Genomic DNA, 18,583 nt, shown 5'->3' on the forward strand with positions numbered 1-18,583 from the left:
TTCACTTATTTAAATCACACTGCTATTATTTTGAACACAACTGTATGTGGAGAAATAACACTCATTTGCAACTGCCTACAGTACAAGCCAACCAAAAGCTAGCACTTAGTTGAATGAGCAAATCATTACATTTATTATCCAATTCTTCTAATTTAGGGTCTAAATTGTGTTTTTCTACTTGTAGATACTGACTTGTATTAACAAGCCACTAATTTTGTCAAGGTAGGGTTTTGGACCAGTGCTGCCAGCAAAATCATAGTAATTTAGGCTTATTTATTTGTTCTTTATCCAAAAGTTGGAAAAAATTATCAATAACTTTTGTTAATGTTAAAACCTAATATCAGTCTAAAGTGACAGGAAGAATGCACTCTTCAACTAACGCACTACACACTGCATTTCACATTGTGTCAGAATGTTTTTAAATGTGTACTTTATGATTTTATGACTGTTGTTAAAAATAGGTTGCATAGATGATTTGTTAACAAACCTGTCTGACTGGGAACATTGAGCCAATAGTCTGTATTGAGCTAAACTTCGGCCAGTTGGTGATTTCAATTGGTTCCAGTAGGAATTGCCGCCCCCTGTAGTTGCTGTGTTCACATATCACCCAACTGCAAAAGAAGACAGACTAAATTAGACAATGTGGTGCCTAACTATAACATGGCATACACAGGGACCCAAAACACAAATTTTTGTTTTGTTTCATTTTGGTATTGTTTCATTTTCCACTGTAACAGATGATTATCAATTATCTATCAACAATGTCCACTCCATGTGGTTTATTTTAACTAGCTTACACATAAAAAGATGAGATGCTGCCGCTCATAACAAAAACCAGAAAGCTACTGTTAACATGTGTCAATGCAAACACACAAACTGAACACGAGCAAACAGTCTCCCCAAACACATGCAGACGCAGAGAGACAAACACAAACCAGCCACGGTTGACTCTGACAGACAGAATGTGGTTGTTGAAGCCCTCTTCAACCATGCTGAAGATCTCTGTGTCTGTGGTGATCTCTCTGCCCTCCAGACACTCGAGGCCAAACAGAGAGATGGAAGGAACTGAGAATGTCTAGACGGGGAGAGATGGAGGGTCAGAGCAAAACAGAAGAAAAGAATACAGAGCATTCTTTTTTTTTTTTTAAATGAAAGCTTTCTCACCATTGGCACGACCTTGGCAGAACGGACGGCGCAGTTCGGTGGACATCCCATGCTGGTTAAATTGGGATAGTCTCCTTCAGATAAGACATACAAGTTCCCAGAGTAATGTTCATTCTCGTAGAGCACCCAGCTGAAACACAGAAATTAATAGTTTTTTTAGATTCTCTATCAGAGATAATATATTATCTTTTTAATTCTCCCCAATCTCATAACTACATTTACTACTGCACCATCATGCATAGTTTGTTGTTGACCCTTGCATTAGCAGTCTTTCTACACATTATTCTTTACTTTCTTTTTCACAGACTCCCCTTGTTTCCTTTCTCCTTGGATCATTGTTAATGCTTTGGTACTGGCTCCTCACCTTCCCCCTGACACTCGACAGGACTTGGTCAGTAATCTTTCAGCCATGGCCTCCTGGTTGCGATCGAAGATGTTACACTCGCCCTGGAAGTCTGGCTCAGTGTAGAGTATTAGCTGACAGGCAGAGATAGAGGGGGGGGAAAGGAAAGTGAGAGATCAGATTAACACATTTCTAGCCTAAAGCTTTTTATTCTTCTAATTATTTTTGCCTTTTAAGCACTGAATACAAAATGCTTCTACTGCAATGTTGCTCTGCCCCTGTGAAGGAATTATTTGATTACACTTTACATGACATTGTCATGAACGTGTCATAAACATTATAAACAAGTTTATGACATAACGCTTCTTTTATTAAGGGTCATTTGTTTTTTTTTATGACAAGTTATGGTTAGGGCTATGGTTCATGTGTCATGGCTGTGTCATGACCGTGTCATGTGTTCATGACAGTGTCATGTTGCGCTTATGTAGATACCTTCAAGTAAAGTGTTACCAATTATTTATCTTATTTAGATACTGTAGGTCATAGCTGTCATACAGTAGGTCAGGTATTGGTGACTAGTCTTTTGATCCTCTGATAACTCAGTATTACTATTAGATATTTCATTTGCAACATTTAAATAAAAAAGGATGAATGTTGGAGTGTCTTTGGCTTAGGTAAATCTACCCCTGTGCTTTGAAGCGCATCAGTTTGATGGATGTTCTGGACCAAGACAATGGGTTTTTGCCTGCATGGAACAAAGTGCAGATGCAGCACATGAACCAGCTTGTGCCAAAAAAAAAGTTTTGGACCACTGCGTGCTGTGACAGACACCAGGCAGAGAAAAGAAACCGATAACTGAAATAAAGTGATTGCGGCTGTATGATCGGTTTTTAAATAAAAAAAAAACTCCATCTGCAGCCCTGTGGGCAGATGTGTGCATCTGTTTGAAAATGTTTCTCTTTAACTGGAAACTCCAAAAGTGTTGAAGAGCTCAACACTGATGTGTGGCATTTTCCATGAACTGAGTAGCAAAATATCCTGTCTAAAATAAATATTAGCTACGAGACTGAAATGCATTAAAAAAATTAAAATAAAATAACTGAGAAAGTCAAGCAAAATACCTGATTCCTGGTGCTTGAGCTGTCACTTGGAGCCTAAAAGTCAACACAACAGAAATGTAAGCAACATCAGAGCACTGATCAAATCAATATTTTGAGGACTTCCCAGCGGTTCTCACCAGTAGGATGGGCTGCGCTGAGCAGATGCGAGTGTCCTGAGAACCCCAGTCAGCACAGTTATTATAGAAACCTTTCTCTAAGATGTACTGGTTACCAGAGAAGTCCACATGGGAGTAGACTATCCATCTGTAAGGAGGAAGAGGATCAATTAGCTAATTATTGTAATACATTCCCACCTCACTGGGTGATGAAGTACAGTAAATATACTGTACAGTCTATCAACTTACGCCCCACTGAGTACATGGATGGAGCGCGTGGAGGTTTTGTACTCAAACAACTCAACGTCAGGAATGGCCTCCGTCACCTCGAAGGTGTTCTCCGCCTCCACACCCTCCCGGTCTTCTTCTGGCTGTTCAAACATTACCATCAAGGGGTCTGCCAGGTCCTGCAGAAGAGCAAGAAATTGGGTTAACTCACCTAATTTACATTTAAACCCTGTGTGGATAAGAAGCAGTCTGGGCTGAAATAAGATTCTGTTTCAGGTAACAGTCATATTGTGACAATGGCAATTATCCGAGAGACAAGACAACATGTTTTGTGTCAGAATGTAAGCATAGTGAAAACTAGCAAACAGTACTTGCCAATTTAAACTGTCCCTGTACAGTACAGTATGTTTAACATAATTGTATTAATACATACAGTACTGCATGAGCCGAAATCTACACATGAATCAGGTCAATCATCCTTTTTGAAGAACGTTCAAGTAATTTATGTAGCAGGTCATTCCTGTTGGGTGCCTTAGTCTTTTCATTACTCTATTGTATATATTGTTTGTAAACCATACCATGTTAACATGGAACGTGTGGCACTCAGTGTCAGGACTACTATGGCCATTTACCAGAGTGCAAAGTCACCTTTTAGATTTGAGACTTGAATGATGTATGAGATAAAATTAGGTCAATACAGCAACAAAAGTAAAATAACACATACAGTGCAGCACATAAACACAGAAAAAGAACAAAAGATTTAGCACAGTTTGCATGTAGGCAAAACGTATACGGTTACTACAAAAATACCAGACTTTTAATGTTTAATCTGCAGTTTGCATCCAGTTAGGGCCACCAGTTACCTTTTTGTTTGGATTAAAACATTTGAATTACTACTTATTAACAAAAACTTACTGCTCGTATCATCCGGACAGAGCGCAGCTCAGCATCCCAGCCTCCCCACACCCTCCAGTCATGGTACTCTCCCTCCTCCAGCAGGTACTGGTGGCCTCGGAAGCCCTCCTTCTCATAGCCCACCCAGCTGCAGCAAGAGACAGATTATTTGGAGCCATTTGATATTGGCTTTCAGCCCTCATGTATTACCCTTCACCTGAATTGTGCAGCAGTAGTACTTAATCATTAATGACCACCAAGATGTCTTTGCAAGGTTCAGTGAATACAAACATTGCAAAGCAGCACTCACATTCCTCCAAGCACTTTTAGGGAGCCAACTTTGTACATAAAGGCCGTCTGTTGCCGGTCTGTTCTGGTCATGAAGTCTCTCATGTTTGTGGTTATGGTCCTTGATTTCCCAGTAAAGTATGGCTTGTCGTAGATCACCATCTTGAGTCAGAGAGTGTCATTTACAATCAGGGCACACTGATAACTTCTTCACTGTCGGTAATCATACTGTAGGTGTCATTCATATCACTACTGTCGAATAAGCAAATCCAAGAGTCTCAAGTAGTACTTTGATTTAGCAGCAATTTATTAACAGTACTTGTGGTTTCTTACCTGTGGTTCAGTCATATTTTCCACTCTTGGTTCCCCCTATGATGAAAAAATAAATTAACTTACTGTAAACAAGCCTTTATACAGAAATATACAGAATCAGTAAAGAACAGAAATTGTAAATACTTAATAACAGTGCCACTTACTACTTTGAGTGGATGTAGTGATCCCACATAGGGCTGTTCCACTCCCCAGGCCGCAGGGTTGGAGTACCCCCCTACCTCCAGGACACGTGGTACACCCTGGAAGAAGGGATGTGCGTACACGAGCCATCTGAGCAGGAGAAAAGATGGAAAACAATAAAAGCAACATTCATTTGATTTTCAAATGAGATTAAGTGAAGCACTAATGGCAAATTATTGAACCACATTATTATGTAATTTCAATACGATCACACATTTTCTGATAACTCATAATTCAGAACTCACAGCCCAGCATTAATGATGATAGAGTTAGCCCTGATGGGGAAGCCAAAAATCCTGGCATCCTCAGACGTATCTCTGAAGATGATCTTCTTCCCCTCAGCATTCTCCTCTGGGAAAAGACTGATTTCTGGGACGCTGTAGTCCTGAAGCAGGACATAGAGCATCCATTAATGTCACGCAATGCAGAAAATAACAGGTTGTAATGCTTCAGTCTTGAGGGGACTGAACAAACATAAGATAATATAAAATAAGATAGATTTTATTGACCCACAATGGGGAAATTCACTCGTCACAGCAGCTCAATGAAACACAACAAATAACAAAAGATGATATATTATTATTATTATTATTACTATTATTATTATTATGCAGTGGTTGCCTCAGTGGGAACTATACTGAGTTACAGACCCAAATCATAATCCAAATGTGAACAAAAGGATCGTCTTACCAGCAAAACACAGCTCGACACAGATTAAACCCCATACTGACTGACTTTAATATGCAGAATCATATTCGACAAGTAAAAAATTAAAGCACAACTAGGACCAGATTTTTGAGGTGGATACAGAATGAATGAAGATGATCACTCCTTAAAATATTTGACACTTGATACACTTGATACACAAAGTTAGAGCAACAGGTGCTCGCTCCTATCTCTGACACTAGATGGTGTTCCTGAGTTAAAGAGCACATTACACAGTACAAAATATCTGTCTATTCAGCCTTTTTGCATCAGATAACAATGTTAAAGTGATAATACATACGTGTACTTTATCATAACTGATCATATCATATTTGAATGGAGGGTGCGTGACAACAATTTTGGCAACAAGCAAAAACACCAGAGTGAACTTACCCTGACAGCTCTTCGAACAGACCCAATGATGAACCTCCTGGCTGGCTTGGTCTCTGTCTGCACATCACTTGTTTCTCCACTCTGTTCTCCGTTCTGCTCTTCACCCTCTTTCTGTCCGTTCTGCAGCTGCTCCTCTGGAGGGTTGAAGGGGTAGGTGAGCTCTATGTCTCCCTCATCTAGAGCGATCTTCTCCCCTTTAAAGTTAGGCTTCTCATATAGAACCCATCTAGGGGGGGAAAAGGGCACGAGGTTACAACCTATAATGTATGATCTGGGCAGCAGTTCTGCTGGGCATGTGTTTGTATCAAGGGCATGTGTTTGTATCAAATTAGGGATGCCATTGTTTGATGTGTTTTTTCTCTCACAGTTGCTGCTGTGCTACTAGATCAAGGCTTTCAGTAGAGGAGAGAAGATGATTATAATGAATTAGTTAAAAGGTACAAAACTAACTTTCTGTCATATTTGCTGAAACTGACCCTATGTTCGAGTAGAACTACATGAAGCAGGTCATTAAAAAAAAATAATCTGGCTCCTCTGGAACCACCCACAGCCTGTAGTGCGATTTGCAAAAATCCACTGCTCCATGTTCAGATACACCAATCAGGTGTAGGTGTGTGTGTGTGTGTGGGGGGGGGGGTCTAACTGCGTGTCAATCACTGCTCATCAACACGCATTCATTCTCCCTTGTGGGGGGAGGGGCTTAGGAGACCGTTTTGGGCTTTAGCGGAAAGGGGACTGAGAACAGTCAGAGTTGAGACAGAGTTGTTGATGTTCAACTTTTTTGGCTAAGTCCTGGATCTTCACAATCCTACCTACAGCACCTTTAAAGCTTTAAAGGGAGACTATGTGAGAAGAAACACATTCTCCTTTGTAAGGTTAAAACTCTTTAATTACAGCATTAGCTGGGGTTTGGGCAGTGGTGCAGCGTGTGATGCATGAGATGACAGTATAAATATTTCTTTGAAGGAAGCCAAGATAGCGTTCACCTGCTGGCAGTAGTAAAGGTCAGAGCAGTACTGTCAGTGTTACTGCAGGTTCACACTGTTGGCTGTGTTTGATAAAACATTCCACATGTGAGGCAAGTGTGTGTTTAAGCTTGTGTTTGGGTGTGTTAACTATTGAAGGCATTTGCATTTCCACAGAACATCAATAGCTGTTTTGCTTTGACGCCACATCAGAGCCTCTGGAGAGAGGGGTTTATTTTGTTACACACCTCACATTTCAAGAAAAACAAGGTGCGGAGGTGTCATCCTATTTACCTTTGCAATGTTTAGGTTTCTCAGGAAGTCTCAGGTTTAATTGAGTGCAAAGAATGTGGTGGTGGCATGAGGAAACTGCACATTTACTCATGTTTGTTTACTGCTATAATTCGCAAAAGTTATACTAGGCAAAACAATCTTCTGAAAGTGACAAACAGGAAAACATTTTTAAAATTGAGCCTGTTTGCATGAGCTGGTACATGGTGATTGCTAATGGTAATGTAGCTAGTAGTATTTGTTTTTGGCCTCAGTTTTGGTTGTAGGGCATATGTGTACCAATTCCATGATACATACTAATTCTAAGCAGCTGGCAAAGCGACGAAATAAAGTATACTCAAAACAGTCTGCATACTATACTGTACTACAAAATGTACGTTTGAGTGTGCTGTTGATATACACAAAAACACAGATGTCCTGGACAGAAGGGGCCAAAGTTGTCTCCACCTGCTGAGGAGACTGAGGCCCTTTGGTGTGGGCAGGATTCTGTTAAAATCCTTCTATGTCATTGCGTCTGTAATTTTTCTATGCAGTAGACTGCTAGGGAGCCTGTAGTCTCGCATTACCAGACATATCTCCATAGCGCTGTGGAGGAAGAGGGAGCCAGGAAAACAGAGAGGAATAGAAAATGACTCAACAAACTAGTTAAGAGGGCTAGGTCTGTACTGGGCTGCCCGCTGAATACCATAGAGGAGATGGGGTAGAGGAGGATGTTAGCCAAGCTGGCGTCAATCATTGGCAACACCTCTCCCCCCTGCATGAGATGGTAGGTAACCTGAGCAGCAACATAATGTAGCACTGCTAGCTGTTCTGCAAAATGGGCCAACACTTTCATAATATTCTGCAATATGTATAGTTATTTATGTATTACTCGGTGTCACCTCCTACTGTGACCTGTGCAATATGACATGTTTTATTCAACTGTATATTCATCTGTATATCTATATATATTCTTACTCATCTGTATATAAAAGAGATGTTTATAGTGTTCATAATACTATTATTACTCTTATTCTTTTCTATTCCTATTGTATATTTGTTTAGGTATTTTGCTATTATATTTCTATTTTATGTGTTAAGGTAGCCCCACCCTCCTCTGATGACCCTGATGGAGATGGTCTCCTGAAGCTCCCAGGGTGTGGCATCGATGACATCACTGCGCACCTCGATCCTCTGGCCACACATCCCTGGCTGGTCAAAGATATACATCTAGAGAAAACGTAGAGAGATGTAAGAATAGATCACAATTGGGATTCACTACTGTACGTCGCTTATTTCAGCAACGCAGACTTTTGGCAACACAGGTTTGAATGGCTTTTAAATTTTCATTTACTCGGGACGGTGAAAATCATACAATGGCAGACCAGACATTATATAGTAATGACAAAGAATTACTGCAGGCAAGAAATCAACCTGTGCTGTGAAATTTTGCACAAATAATAAAATATGAAAAGAAATGTATCTTCCTTTAGGAATTTGATGACCGTAACTTCTTACATAACCTGTTCTCTGCAGTACTGACGTGTTTCGTTTATCCAGGTCTATGGCCCTGGAGCATGGAAGAGTACCAATGTACCCTGATCCTAAATGTCAGCTCCACCTTTAGCATTCAGGATTGTTAATGGACAATCTACAGCTGCATGCAGAAGCAGGCCTGACATTTAAAAGTTAATAACGTTGTGTCCTGGAATAGGTGTGTAGTTTAACGGCAACAATCAGAGGCTGAAATACCAAAGATGTTTTGGTTATCTGTTGAAGAACAAAGAGTTTAACCACTAACCAGTCTGCTACTTCCATTGTAAAAAATCTTGATTTCATGGCCTTGTACCAGTGTAGCTAAGCTAAACAGATCTCTATCTATCTCTATCTGTTAACCTATGTTTGAGTATTTTAAGTCATAAACCATAGTATTGGGGATCAAGGTTATCGGTACCAAATTGATGATAATTCGCAATCTTCGTATTTAGACACTTTATTCTCTATTGTCTCCTTTCTATTCTTCAGATGCCCAAATGAATGTGGTCTACATATGCCATTTTTCAGCACGAGAAAAAGAAGTGATTGTTTAACTAGCCAGTGTTAAAGCAAACTGAGAGAAACACAGCCTTCACAGTGATGACATTAATTCCTGGTCCCACGTTAATCAGTGACAGCTGTCAGCTTTGAAGGCGAAATTGTACATGTATCTCAGCGGCACATGGTTGAGGTGTATTTAAGAGTGTAGGTTGTGTTGAGACTCACCTTTCCAGGACGAGGATTGAGCTTCCCATGCTCCTTCTCTTTAGTGAGCTATGGACAAATAAAACACATATTTTAGCAAGCTTTCTAATAGTATTTAATGCATTTTCTTTAGTTTAGGTTGTTTCATTAATATTTCAGTGGAGTTCAAGCCGCTCCCTTCCGGTTGTAGATATACAGTAGATACCCTAAAGTCAGAACCAACGAGCAAAAAACTCATTCATTCCCATGGCAATAACCCAATTAAATAAGACGTGGGGAGGGGTATGACTTGAGGAGGAATATAGGTGAAGGACTGTGCAGTAGTTTCATTTATTTATGACATTAGGCCTTTTAGGGAAGTGAAACATACTCCTTTTTATTGTATTTTATTTATCTACACCACTGTTAGATAAATAGTGCTGTAGATGTCTGGTTTAATGTTTGTGTTGTGGTTATCTGTTAATATGCCTGTACTGTACAACAAATTGCCTCTCAGGGACATTAAAGTTTTCAAAGTCGAAGTCGAAGTCAATTGATCACCATTACCAATTTTAAAGTTAGACGCCACCTATTACATTTATTTTAGCTGACTTCAGTTCACTGACTTTAGCAGTCATTTAGATTACCTGTCTCAACCTTGTACAACAATAACACATTCCAGACAATCCAAACACTGTTTATTATACCCTGTTCAAAAGGTTGTGGAAGTGAGGAGAGAGGACATCCTCCATGACAGAACAAGCATCTCTTTAAAAGATCGGAATACTAAACATTCCTTCCCTGTACCTGTTTAACCTGATGTTTTCTAGTACTACACCCACTGATAACAACAGAATGAGCTCACTTGCTCGGAAATTCCACTGGAATTAACCTACTTTTCCACCTATGTGTTCATGTACGGTGTGTACTTCCCTACCTTCCGAATTTCAGCTGCTATGCTGCTGGAAATTTAGGATGTTTGCTTGTGCAACTTGGAATGTGGAAGCACCATGCAATTGGCATATAGACTGACCAGATTAATTGTGTGTTCGGTCCCAGGTATCACTTGGCCTCTACTCTCCCAAAGCTCTGTAGGAACGTGTAGGATCGTGTTACCAAGCAAAGAGGGCCTCCCACAGAAGCTCTTATTTCAACGGTCCTCATTAGTGTCAGACCGAGCCCTAATTTGCATTGAATTTTTTTTTATGACATACATTCTTAAGAAAAATAACCATCTCTACCAAATTTATCTAATCGTATAGGACACAATGGCATTTGGACTTTTCTAAAGTGCAACAGAACGCCTTTTACATTTTCAGTGAAAGCAAGCTGAGGGGGTGAATGGTGCATTTTCAGCACTGACCTCGTAAATAAATGAGTGACTCATTATTGTTCACAGACATACCATACAATAAGTATCCCACCATAGAGCCAAATAAAAAAAAAGCTTTTGTCAATTCCCTCCAATTGTTCTGCATTTTGAGTCAATAAGCTTTAGCACTTAATAGATGTACTGTACATCTCTTTTTTTCACAGAAAATATATTGGCTCCACTTGTATGATGCATGTCATTATGAGAGAAATAAGTGTTTTACCAAAGCAAAGAGTAAAATGGCCATATTGGCCAAAAAAGTGCATATGTTTGTACTTGGAGTATTCATACTGTCAAGTGTTGTTGTTATGTTGTCATAAGACAAGCTGCTATTGCATAATCAACCAAGACTCAAAGTCAACATTTCCATTTGTCTGGTCTGTCATACTAACATGTGACTGTATGTTGATGCTTTTGGGCAGAAAAACATGATCTAAACATGTGAGTGACAAAAGCTGAGACAATGGAGTAATGATATATCATAACCGGTCCGACTCAGACAGTTGAGTCTCGTAGGATTCCCTTACCGGGAATTTACAGGACAGGGCAGGCGTAAAACATTAAGACTGTATTTCTCATTTAGTACTGAATTCAATATGTATTAGGCACCGATCGATTTGCCTCTAAAGTATCGAGGATTCGAAAAATGCCTCGTCATTCAATACACAATTTCAACGCCTAAGGAGTAAATCTCATCATCGTCAGTGAGCCAATAAGCATGCAGCATGCTTCTATCATGATCTAATAATGCTGGTGATTGGCTATCTAACATTACACTTTGTAGAGACACGCAGGGACAACTCTACTTTACACACAGAGACAGGGCTTACGTAGAAGGAGCTAAAAAATAAAAGATTTGTGCCATAATGTGTAATGTTGTAATTTCTTTTTGTTTTATAAAATTGGTATTGAAAAAAATAATTGTTTAGAAACCGGTATCAAAGTCATGGTATTGGTATTGGTACCGGTATCAAATATTTTTTAACAATACCCAGCCCTAGAGGCCAACCTGACTGAACCCCTAATAAGATCACGCTGAAAGATTCAAGGAAAACATCGCAATATTTCTGACCAATATAGCAATTGCAATTTAAATTGTGATCTACAGCATAAATTAACCTACAGGTCTGTATTGGTTGTCTATAAAACATGTTTCGTACCAAACATAGTGTAAACACGAATACTGTGTGTCTCTACATGAATAGAATCGGATAAAATAATGCTTCTGTGCTTTGCATTTTGCATTTGAAATAATAATATTCAAATGTAATCATGACATTCAAACTTGTCATTACATTTAACTTAAATGTTCACTTGCTACAACTTGTTAAGGCAATAGCAGCGATTTTTTTTATATAAAAAAACAATATATCATTCAGCCCCAGTGTTGTAAATGCTTTACTCCTTGCAGGTATAAGTCTGTGTATGTTTTCTGTATATACCTCCCTTCTTAACTTGCCTTCCCTATACAGCTCAAAACAAGGTCAAACAACTGCATCATTCATGGGGAGTGAAGTGTTTACTGCTGCCTTGATGCCCAATTGAAACAAACTCCAACAGACACTTTTCCCCTTCCACTCCCTTCCCTCCCAGCATCCTGGGCACACGATCTACTCTCCCATAAAATTGGTTACCACAGATGGAATGTGCAGTTTCAGCAAATCACACGTTTGGTCACGCTTACCCATTCAAGTGAATGAGAAAGAGAGTGTCCATTCACATACAGTATATATATGTGTGTGTATATATATACACACACACACACACACACACACACACACACACACACACACACACACACACACACACACTTCTCACAACCTTCCTAAAATAATGGCCCAAGTAATTTTTTCAGGTTTTTCAGAAAACACAAAAAATTGAACCAAATACTAAATATGATATTTATTAATAATTTAATTTAAAAAGGTTATGACAATAGATGACTATTGACATACTAATAACAGTGTCTATCAATTATGTAACATAAGAGGAATAAATGACTTAGGCACATTTTTGAAAATGCCTTTGTGACTTAATCAATTTAAACAATAAACAATTTACTAACAAACTAACTTGACATAATGCTGAGGAGGCATGTGTCATATTTAAAAAAAATGCATTAACATGTGCAATGTATAACTGATTAACAAAGCAAACAAAAACTCATAGAAGGGAACAGATATTCCATCCTCTCTCACCCTGCAACCTTCAAATCTCTAGCTGTCAACTCCACTTCATCAAATGTCAAGAAAACCAGCAGAGAAATAGGAGGATGACTACAAAAGGCAAGGTGTGGCAGTGTCTCTGCAGGAACAGACAGGTAGCCGGAATGGGTCGGGAGCGCAGTAGAGACAGAGAGAAGCAAAAAGTCTTCTGCAAGGACTAAATGATTGATAGGCATCACGCCCACCAGCTGAGAAAGTGTCTCTGATGGTTTAACGCATGGAGGAGCTTACAGCATGTATTCCTATTAAAGCTTTGACAAAAAAAAAGATGTCAGTCCTGGAGCATGTTTAAAATTCCCTTAAAGTCATGAATGTGTGTTCCAAATTCTCTCCCTCCCTGAGGTAGTTGACAGGAGCAAAGGAGGATGAAGCTGTAAAATACATCCCTGTTCTCTCACGCACACGCACACACACACACACACACACACGCACACACACACACACACACACACACACACACACACACACACACACACACACACACACACACAGAAGATGGCTTCCTGTAATCAACTGCTTCTGTAGTAGTAATCATGGACAGGAATGCAACTTTATGTGTTTGTAAAACAAGTGCGACAACATAGAGGACAGTGACAGCTCCCCGTCTGTAAAAGTGTGACCGAATGGCTCAGTCAGTAATATGAGAGGTCAGGCTGCATGCTTTGGCCTGGAAAAATGAGCTGCTGGAGCCATACTACTGAATTATTGTTTGAACATGAACAAACATCCTGTGCAAACATTTGTACTAAAACTACACAGGACAGCTGTAGACTACTGAGTAGTTACACCTCTAGAATCTAGCTGACACTCCTTTGCATGCAAATAACACCACTAACATGTGTTATGCATGGAGGGGAAAACAATCAACAAATGATATATTGCAGAGAACGGCATCATTAAAAAAGTACAATGTAAGGCTGGTTTTACTGCTCGTCACTACATCATAATCTTCCCTCAGGGGTCAGTTCTGTGGTTTATTTGTTTCCTAACTGCCTCCACTCAGAATATATAATGGTTAAGTGTGACATTTGTAAGCGTGACATTTTGTGGTTTCTTTGCTGAGGTGTGAAACGGGAAGAACAACTTAAAGTGGCATTGCGATGCACATTTACTGAAAAAAAAAAAAAGCTGTTCGTAAAGGAGGACCATAAGTGCATGTGTGAGAAGATGTTCTCTCATGCCAATAGAAATAATTTTAAGACGTGTCCTAATCAGTTAAGCCCTTGATATGAATGTGTGCATGTGAGAACAAGTGCAACACTGGATACACACCCTTTTTCTGTGTGTTTTTGAGCTGCTCCGTATGGAGAGCCTGTACCTGAATGGTGGATTTGGATCCCACAGACTTCATAAAGAGGAAACTTTCTTGTATGCACAACAAACCACATATGAAGTCTTCTCTCTTACTTATTGTAACCTGACCTGTTATTTGTCTTTTTTTTACAACAGCGAGGAGAATAGATCTGACAGTGAGGCCAAAAGAATAAGTAAACACCGATATTGCACAAAGGCAGAACTATGTGTAGAGGATCTTCTGTTTCTAATGTTGTTACCATAGATGTAGCTACCATTTCAAGCCTCACAAAACTTTAAACTGACGTGCAAATGTTGGACTACTCTTTTGTTAAACAAAGTGTGAAATAAGAAAACTTTTTACTGAATTCTTCCAATTACCTTTGCCTTGGAGTGCAGAAATAATGCATTATTTATACACTGTGTGCACATGTCTTCCCTGAACTGAGGCCTGCTCACATATATACACACATATACATACATATACACAACTCATCAGGCGAGAAATGTCTCAACCAGATAATGTTACATGAATTGCACAAGTATGATGTTGCCAAGGAAAATGGGAATTTTCGAATTTATAGAACTAATATATATATATATATATATATATATATATATATATATATATATATATATATATATATATATATATATATATATATATATATATATATATATACATACATACATACATATACACACACACATATACATACATACATACATACATACATATATATATATATACATATATATATATATATATATATATATATATATATATATATATACACATACACACACATACATACATACACACATACATACATACATACATACATATATATATATATATTTTAGTTCTATAAATTCGAAAATTCCCATTTTCCTTGGCAACATCATACTTGTGCAATTCATGTAACATTATCTGGTTGAGACATTTCTCGCCTGATGAGTTATATATTTAAATGTCATTCAAGCAACAATAATAATATTTAGTCAGACTACATAAACAATAATAGTTATACTTACATAAGCATCAGGAAAGGCCCTGTATTTCGATACTAAATTCCTCTCAGACTCAAGTTCTTGGCTCTGGAACTGGGACCCTCCATTAATACTGTTGAACAATGAAGTCTGCTGCATCTCCACGGTGCCCTCTCCACTGAAGCTCCTCTGCAGGTTGTGAGTGCCTACTGCCCCAGTACCTACACCCGTCCCCATCCCAATCCCCTGTGTCTGGCCAAACATGGATAAGGGTGAGTCTGTGGTGGTGAACGGCCTCTGTAGGTCAATTGAGCCGGTGGGGCTGAGAAGACGCACAGGACTGTTGCTGGAGGGCGGCGAGCCAATGCCCGGCAGTGGAGGCCGACTCATACGAGCGTTGGGGTCTTCAGCACCGGTCAAGGAGCCCGATGAGGTGGATGAGGAGTTCAAAAGGAATGAGATGCGCTCAAAGCGGGACCCTGCTGGTTCTGTTCCAGTGCCCTGTTCACCAAGCTCCTTCGGCCCCAGACTCATGCGATCACTTAAAGGCCCCATTTCAGGTAGCGAGCTGGTGTGGAAGAGTGGGCGATGGGCCTTTCTATTTTCCAAAGTCTGATCTATGGATGCTGACCTGTGGCTTCCAAAGATGAAACTGTTGTCCAGGCGAGAAGTAGGAAGTAGTCCGTTTCCATTCATCACTGGGGATTTTAATTCCTCAGGAGAAGAGTCAGGTGACTTTCTCATTACTAAACTGTTGGTAGCAGATGCTCTCAGGGGCAGGTTCAGGCCTCTTGTTCCAGGCTGCTGCTGGTCCTGCAGGTGAGTAAAGCAATAAGTTAAAGGATTCACCCAAGTTACAAAAACAAACAAACATATGCACAGATTTTTGTCTCTGAGATTTCTTCCTTCACAACAATATAATGTAATAATTTGCTAAGTCTGTTTCCATTGCCACTTGTTGAATTCTCTTTTTATCGATACACTAAATTTTCCACCTCAGCCAAGCATAAAATTAGTTTTCAACATTTCGACTTTCTTTTTATATTTCCGGCATTTGCACCTCTTTTTTCATGCGCAAATTAAACATTCACATTAAAAACGCACTCTGTCCCGTTACTTAGCTAATAAAGCAAATTTGGCAGAACATTTATAGAGCTATCAAAACTTAAAAACACCAGAAAAATCTGACTTAATAGAATAATAATATCAAATAATATATTTATGGCCTGAGCCTACATATAGATTTTCCTACTCCATGCAATAAAAAGGTGAAAATTACACTTTTTCAGTTGTTTTGTGAAAAATAATGTAACCCTAATTTGTAATGCATTTTGGAGATACTATGAAGGTTTTCACTTAGCAAAGACAGTTTACTGAACTTGTATCTGAATGTACTCTACCTGCTGGCTAAGCTTCATCATTTCCAGCGGTGAACGAGTGTCTCTTTGGGAATTTCTCTTCAGTCCCAGGTCAGCAGGCAGAGTGTACAGTCCTGTGAGGGACTCGGGAGGGTTGCCTGTTGCTTTCATCTTTTTTGTGGTACTGGTGAGGGAGGCAGGGATGTCAGGGATGTCATGGCTGACAGGGCTGACAGTGCTGGGAGCATCCTCGACAATAGGTGGCAGGGAGGAAACAAGGACCGGAGGAGGCCCACGTAGGCCCATGTTCCTTGGCCTTAGGGAAGGTCCCATGCTCTTCAGGGTATCCACCAGGTTATCCATGTCAAACTGGCTGGGGGAGTCTTCGTCGGGGGAGGCAGGGGGAGTGCAGGGGAGAGCTTCAGGTTCGGAGACCAGCTCCACAAATGTGGCCTTGAACACACCAGTAAAACTATCTGAGTCGCTGTCGTCTCCTTCTTTGACACTGTCGATGACGTCGTGGCTGGTTTGTTGAGCCGAAGAGAAGCTGGACTCAGGGAGCTGTGTTTCCCTCCGCAACTCTATCCTCTCTGACTCTCCCTCTCTCTGGCCCTGTCTTTCACCTGCAGGTGCAGTGGGCTCCTCCTGCTCCACCAAACTCCTCCTCCACTCATCACTTGGTGCTCCCGCTGGCTCGTTCTCATAGCTCAGATAACGTTTGGTCCTGTCACTCAGCCAGTAGCCAAGGGTAATGTGTTCCTCTGAAAAGGAGGAGGAGGTGGTACTGGAGTAGGAGCCCTCCGTTTTGTATGGTTTATACTGAGAAACACCCTCAAATCTATTCCTCCATTTGTAATCTGAGCCGATATCTGATCCATTTGATTCAGTGACAGCTGTGCTTGATTCGCTGAAGTCCACTGTATCCTGGCTGTCCTCAGTTGTATTGGCCTCAGTGATCAGAGATAATTTTTGGAAACGATATTTGGATTCATCGTCCTTAGGGGGAGACAAGTTCTTTATGGACAGTTTGGTGCTCAGGCTGCTGTAGCCTGAATTCATTTTGTCAACTGATTCTTTGTCGGCTTTAGGCGGCTGGTTTTCTAAAGCAAAGACTTCTGAAGCTGCTGTGGCCGACCTTGACTCTGTCAGGGACCTGGATAAATACAACAAAACAGACAAAGATGACAAAAACAGAATAAACAGAGCGAGAGTCTGAAGTACTGCAGTGCTTTCAGGGTGTGGTAGTCATGTAATGCCAACAATGCAAATTATAAAAAGCAACGTTGAATATCTGGACCATCAAATACAGTTTGCAAAGGTCTCATAATTGCAACAGCTGATTGACTCATTTCTTATCTGAGTTTTTGACATATAATGGTTGAAAGAATTTGAATTTCTTGTAGAAACTGGATGAGTTTGAAACAACAAAGTGAAGAACATAAATGAAGTAAAAGTTGCGGCTGGATTCACTCTACTCTGCACAAACACATAAAACCTACAAAGTTTGTGCTGGGAGGATTGTGTGCACATAAACAAAATGCTGTCAGCTCACAATTCAGGGTTACATAGTCAACACTACATTTACAGCACAATAACTGTGCTAAGCAAATTCTTTAGCAATGCACTCTGTGTTTTCTTCTCTTCTTGCTCAAGTCTCACACACACTTGCCGAGCAAGTTTTTTTTTGTTATTTTAAAGGCCCTTCTAAGGAAGGGCATTGAAAAATAGGCCATAATTGAATGCTGTGATACATCACATTGGATAATTGTTGTGCAATTATCAATGCATGCTGTGCTTGTCCCTGTTAAATAAACATTAAATGAAATGAAAGCTAGTCACACTTCAAAATGGAAGCACTAACAGCAAAGTTACATCAGATAAGAGCATCCAGAAACCGAGCTGCAATATAGCTGTGTGTGTGAGAGTGATGATGAGAGTTGAATTATGGGCATTGTAGTAGGTAGTGTTTTTGAAATATTCTGTTGTACAGATATGTATGTTTTTACATCTGCAAACATTTTCTTGAAAGCCTGGACAAAAGCCAAGTAGGAATCTATTCATTTTAATGTAGACATTAACGCCTTAAAATCTGAGTGTGTATGTTATGACAATTGTTCTGCTTATGAGAAGTGTTCTCTATTCTTGA

At 39.8% G+C, this 18,583-nt stretch overlaps 1 protein-coding gene across 1 annotated transcript in view; it reads right to left on the reverse strand.

Moving 5' to 3' along the window:
• The window catches only part of crybg2 (crystallin beta-gamma domain containing 2), a 47,720-nt gene that overhangs the window by 1,894 nt on the left and 27,243 nt on the right, over positions 1–18,583 (reverse strand). Inside the window, exons 5-21 of the mRNA XM_039820937.1 lie at positions 16,480–17,590; positions 15,125–15,892; positions 9,242–9,289; positions 8,091–8,209; positions 5,745–5,970; positions 4,892–5,031; positions 4,610–4,736; positions 4,467–4,502; positions 4,156–4,295; positions 3,867–3,993; positions 2,973–3,130; positions 2,745–2,871; positions 2,629–2,661; positions 1,529–1,641; positions 1,165–1,294; positions 936–1,075; positions 488–611 (exon numbers count right to left, since the gene is read on the reverse strand). Of these exons, the coding sequence (XP_039676871.1) occupies positions 488–611; positions 936–1,075; positions 1,165–1,294; positions 1,529–1,641; positions 2,629–2,661; positions 2,745–2,871; positions 2,973–3,130; positions 3,867–3,993; positions 4,156–4,295; positions 4,467–4,502; positions 4,610–4,736; positions 4,892–5,031; positions 5,745–5,970; positions 8,091–8,209; positions 9,242–9,289; positions 15,125–15,892; positions 16,480–17,590 (3,667 nt within the window). The remainder of the gene's footprint in view (positions 1–487; positions 612–935; positions 1,076–1,164; positions 1,295–1,528; positions 1,642–2,628; positions 2,662–2,744; positions 2,872–2,972; positions 3,131–3,866; positions 3,994–4,155; positions 4,296–4,466; positions 4,503–4,609; positions 4,737–4,891; positions 5,032–5,744; positions 5,971–8,090; positions 8,210–9,241; positions 9,290–15,124; positions 15,893–16,479; positions 17,591–18,583) is intronic.

Source organism: Perca fluviatilis, chromosome 13 (genome assembly GCF_010015445.1).
Source record: "Perca fluviatilis chromosome 13, GENO_Pfluv_1.0, whole genome shotgun sequence".
In the NCBI taxonomy this organism is placed as follows: domain Eukaryota; kingdom Metazoa; phylum Chordata; class Actinopteri; order Perciformes; family Percidae; genus Perca; species Perca fluviatilis.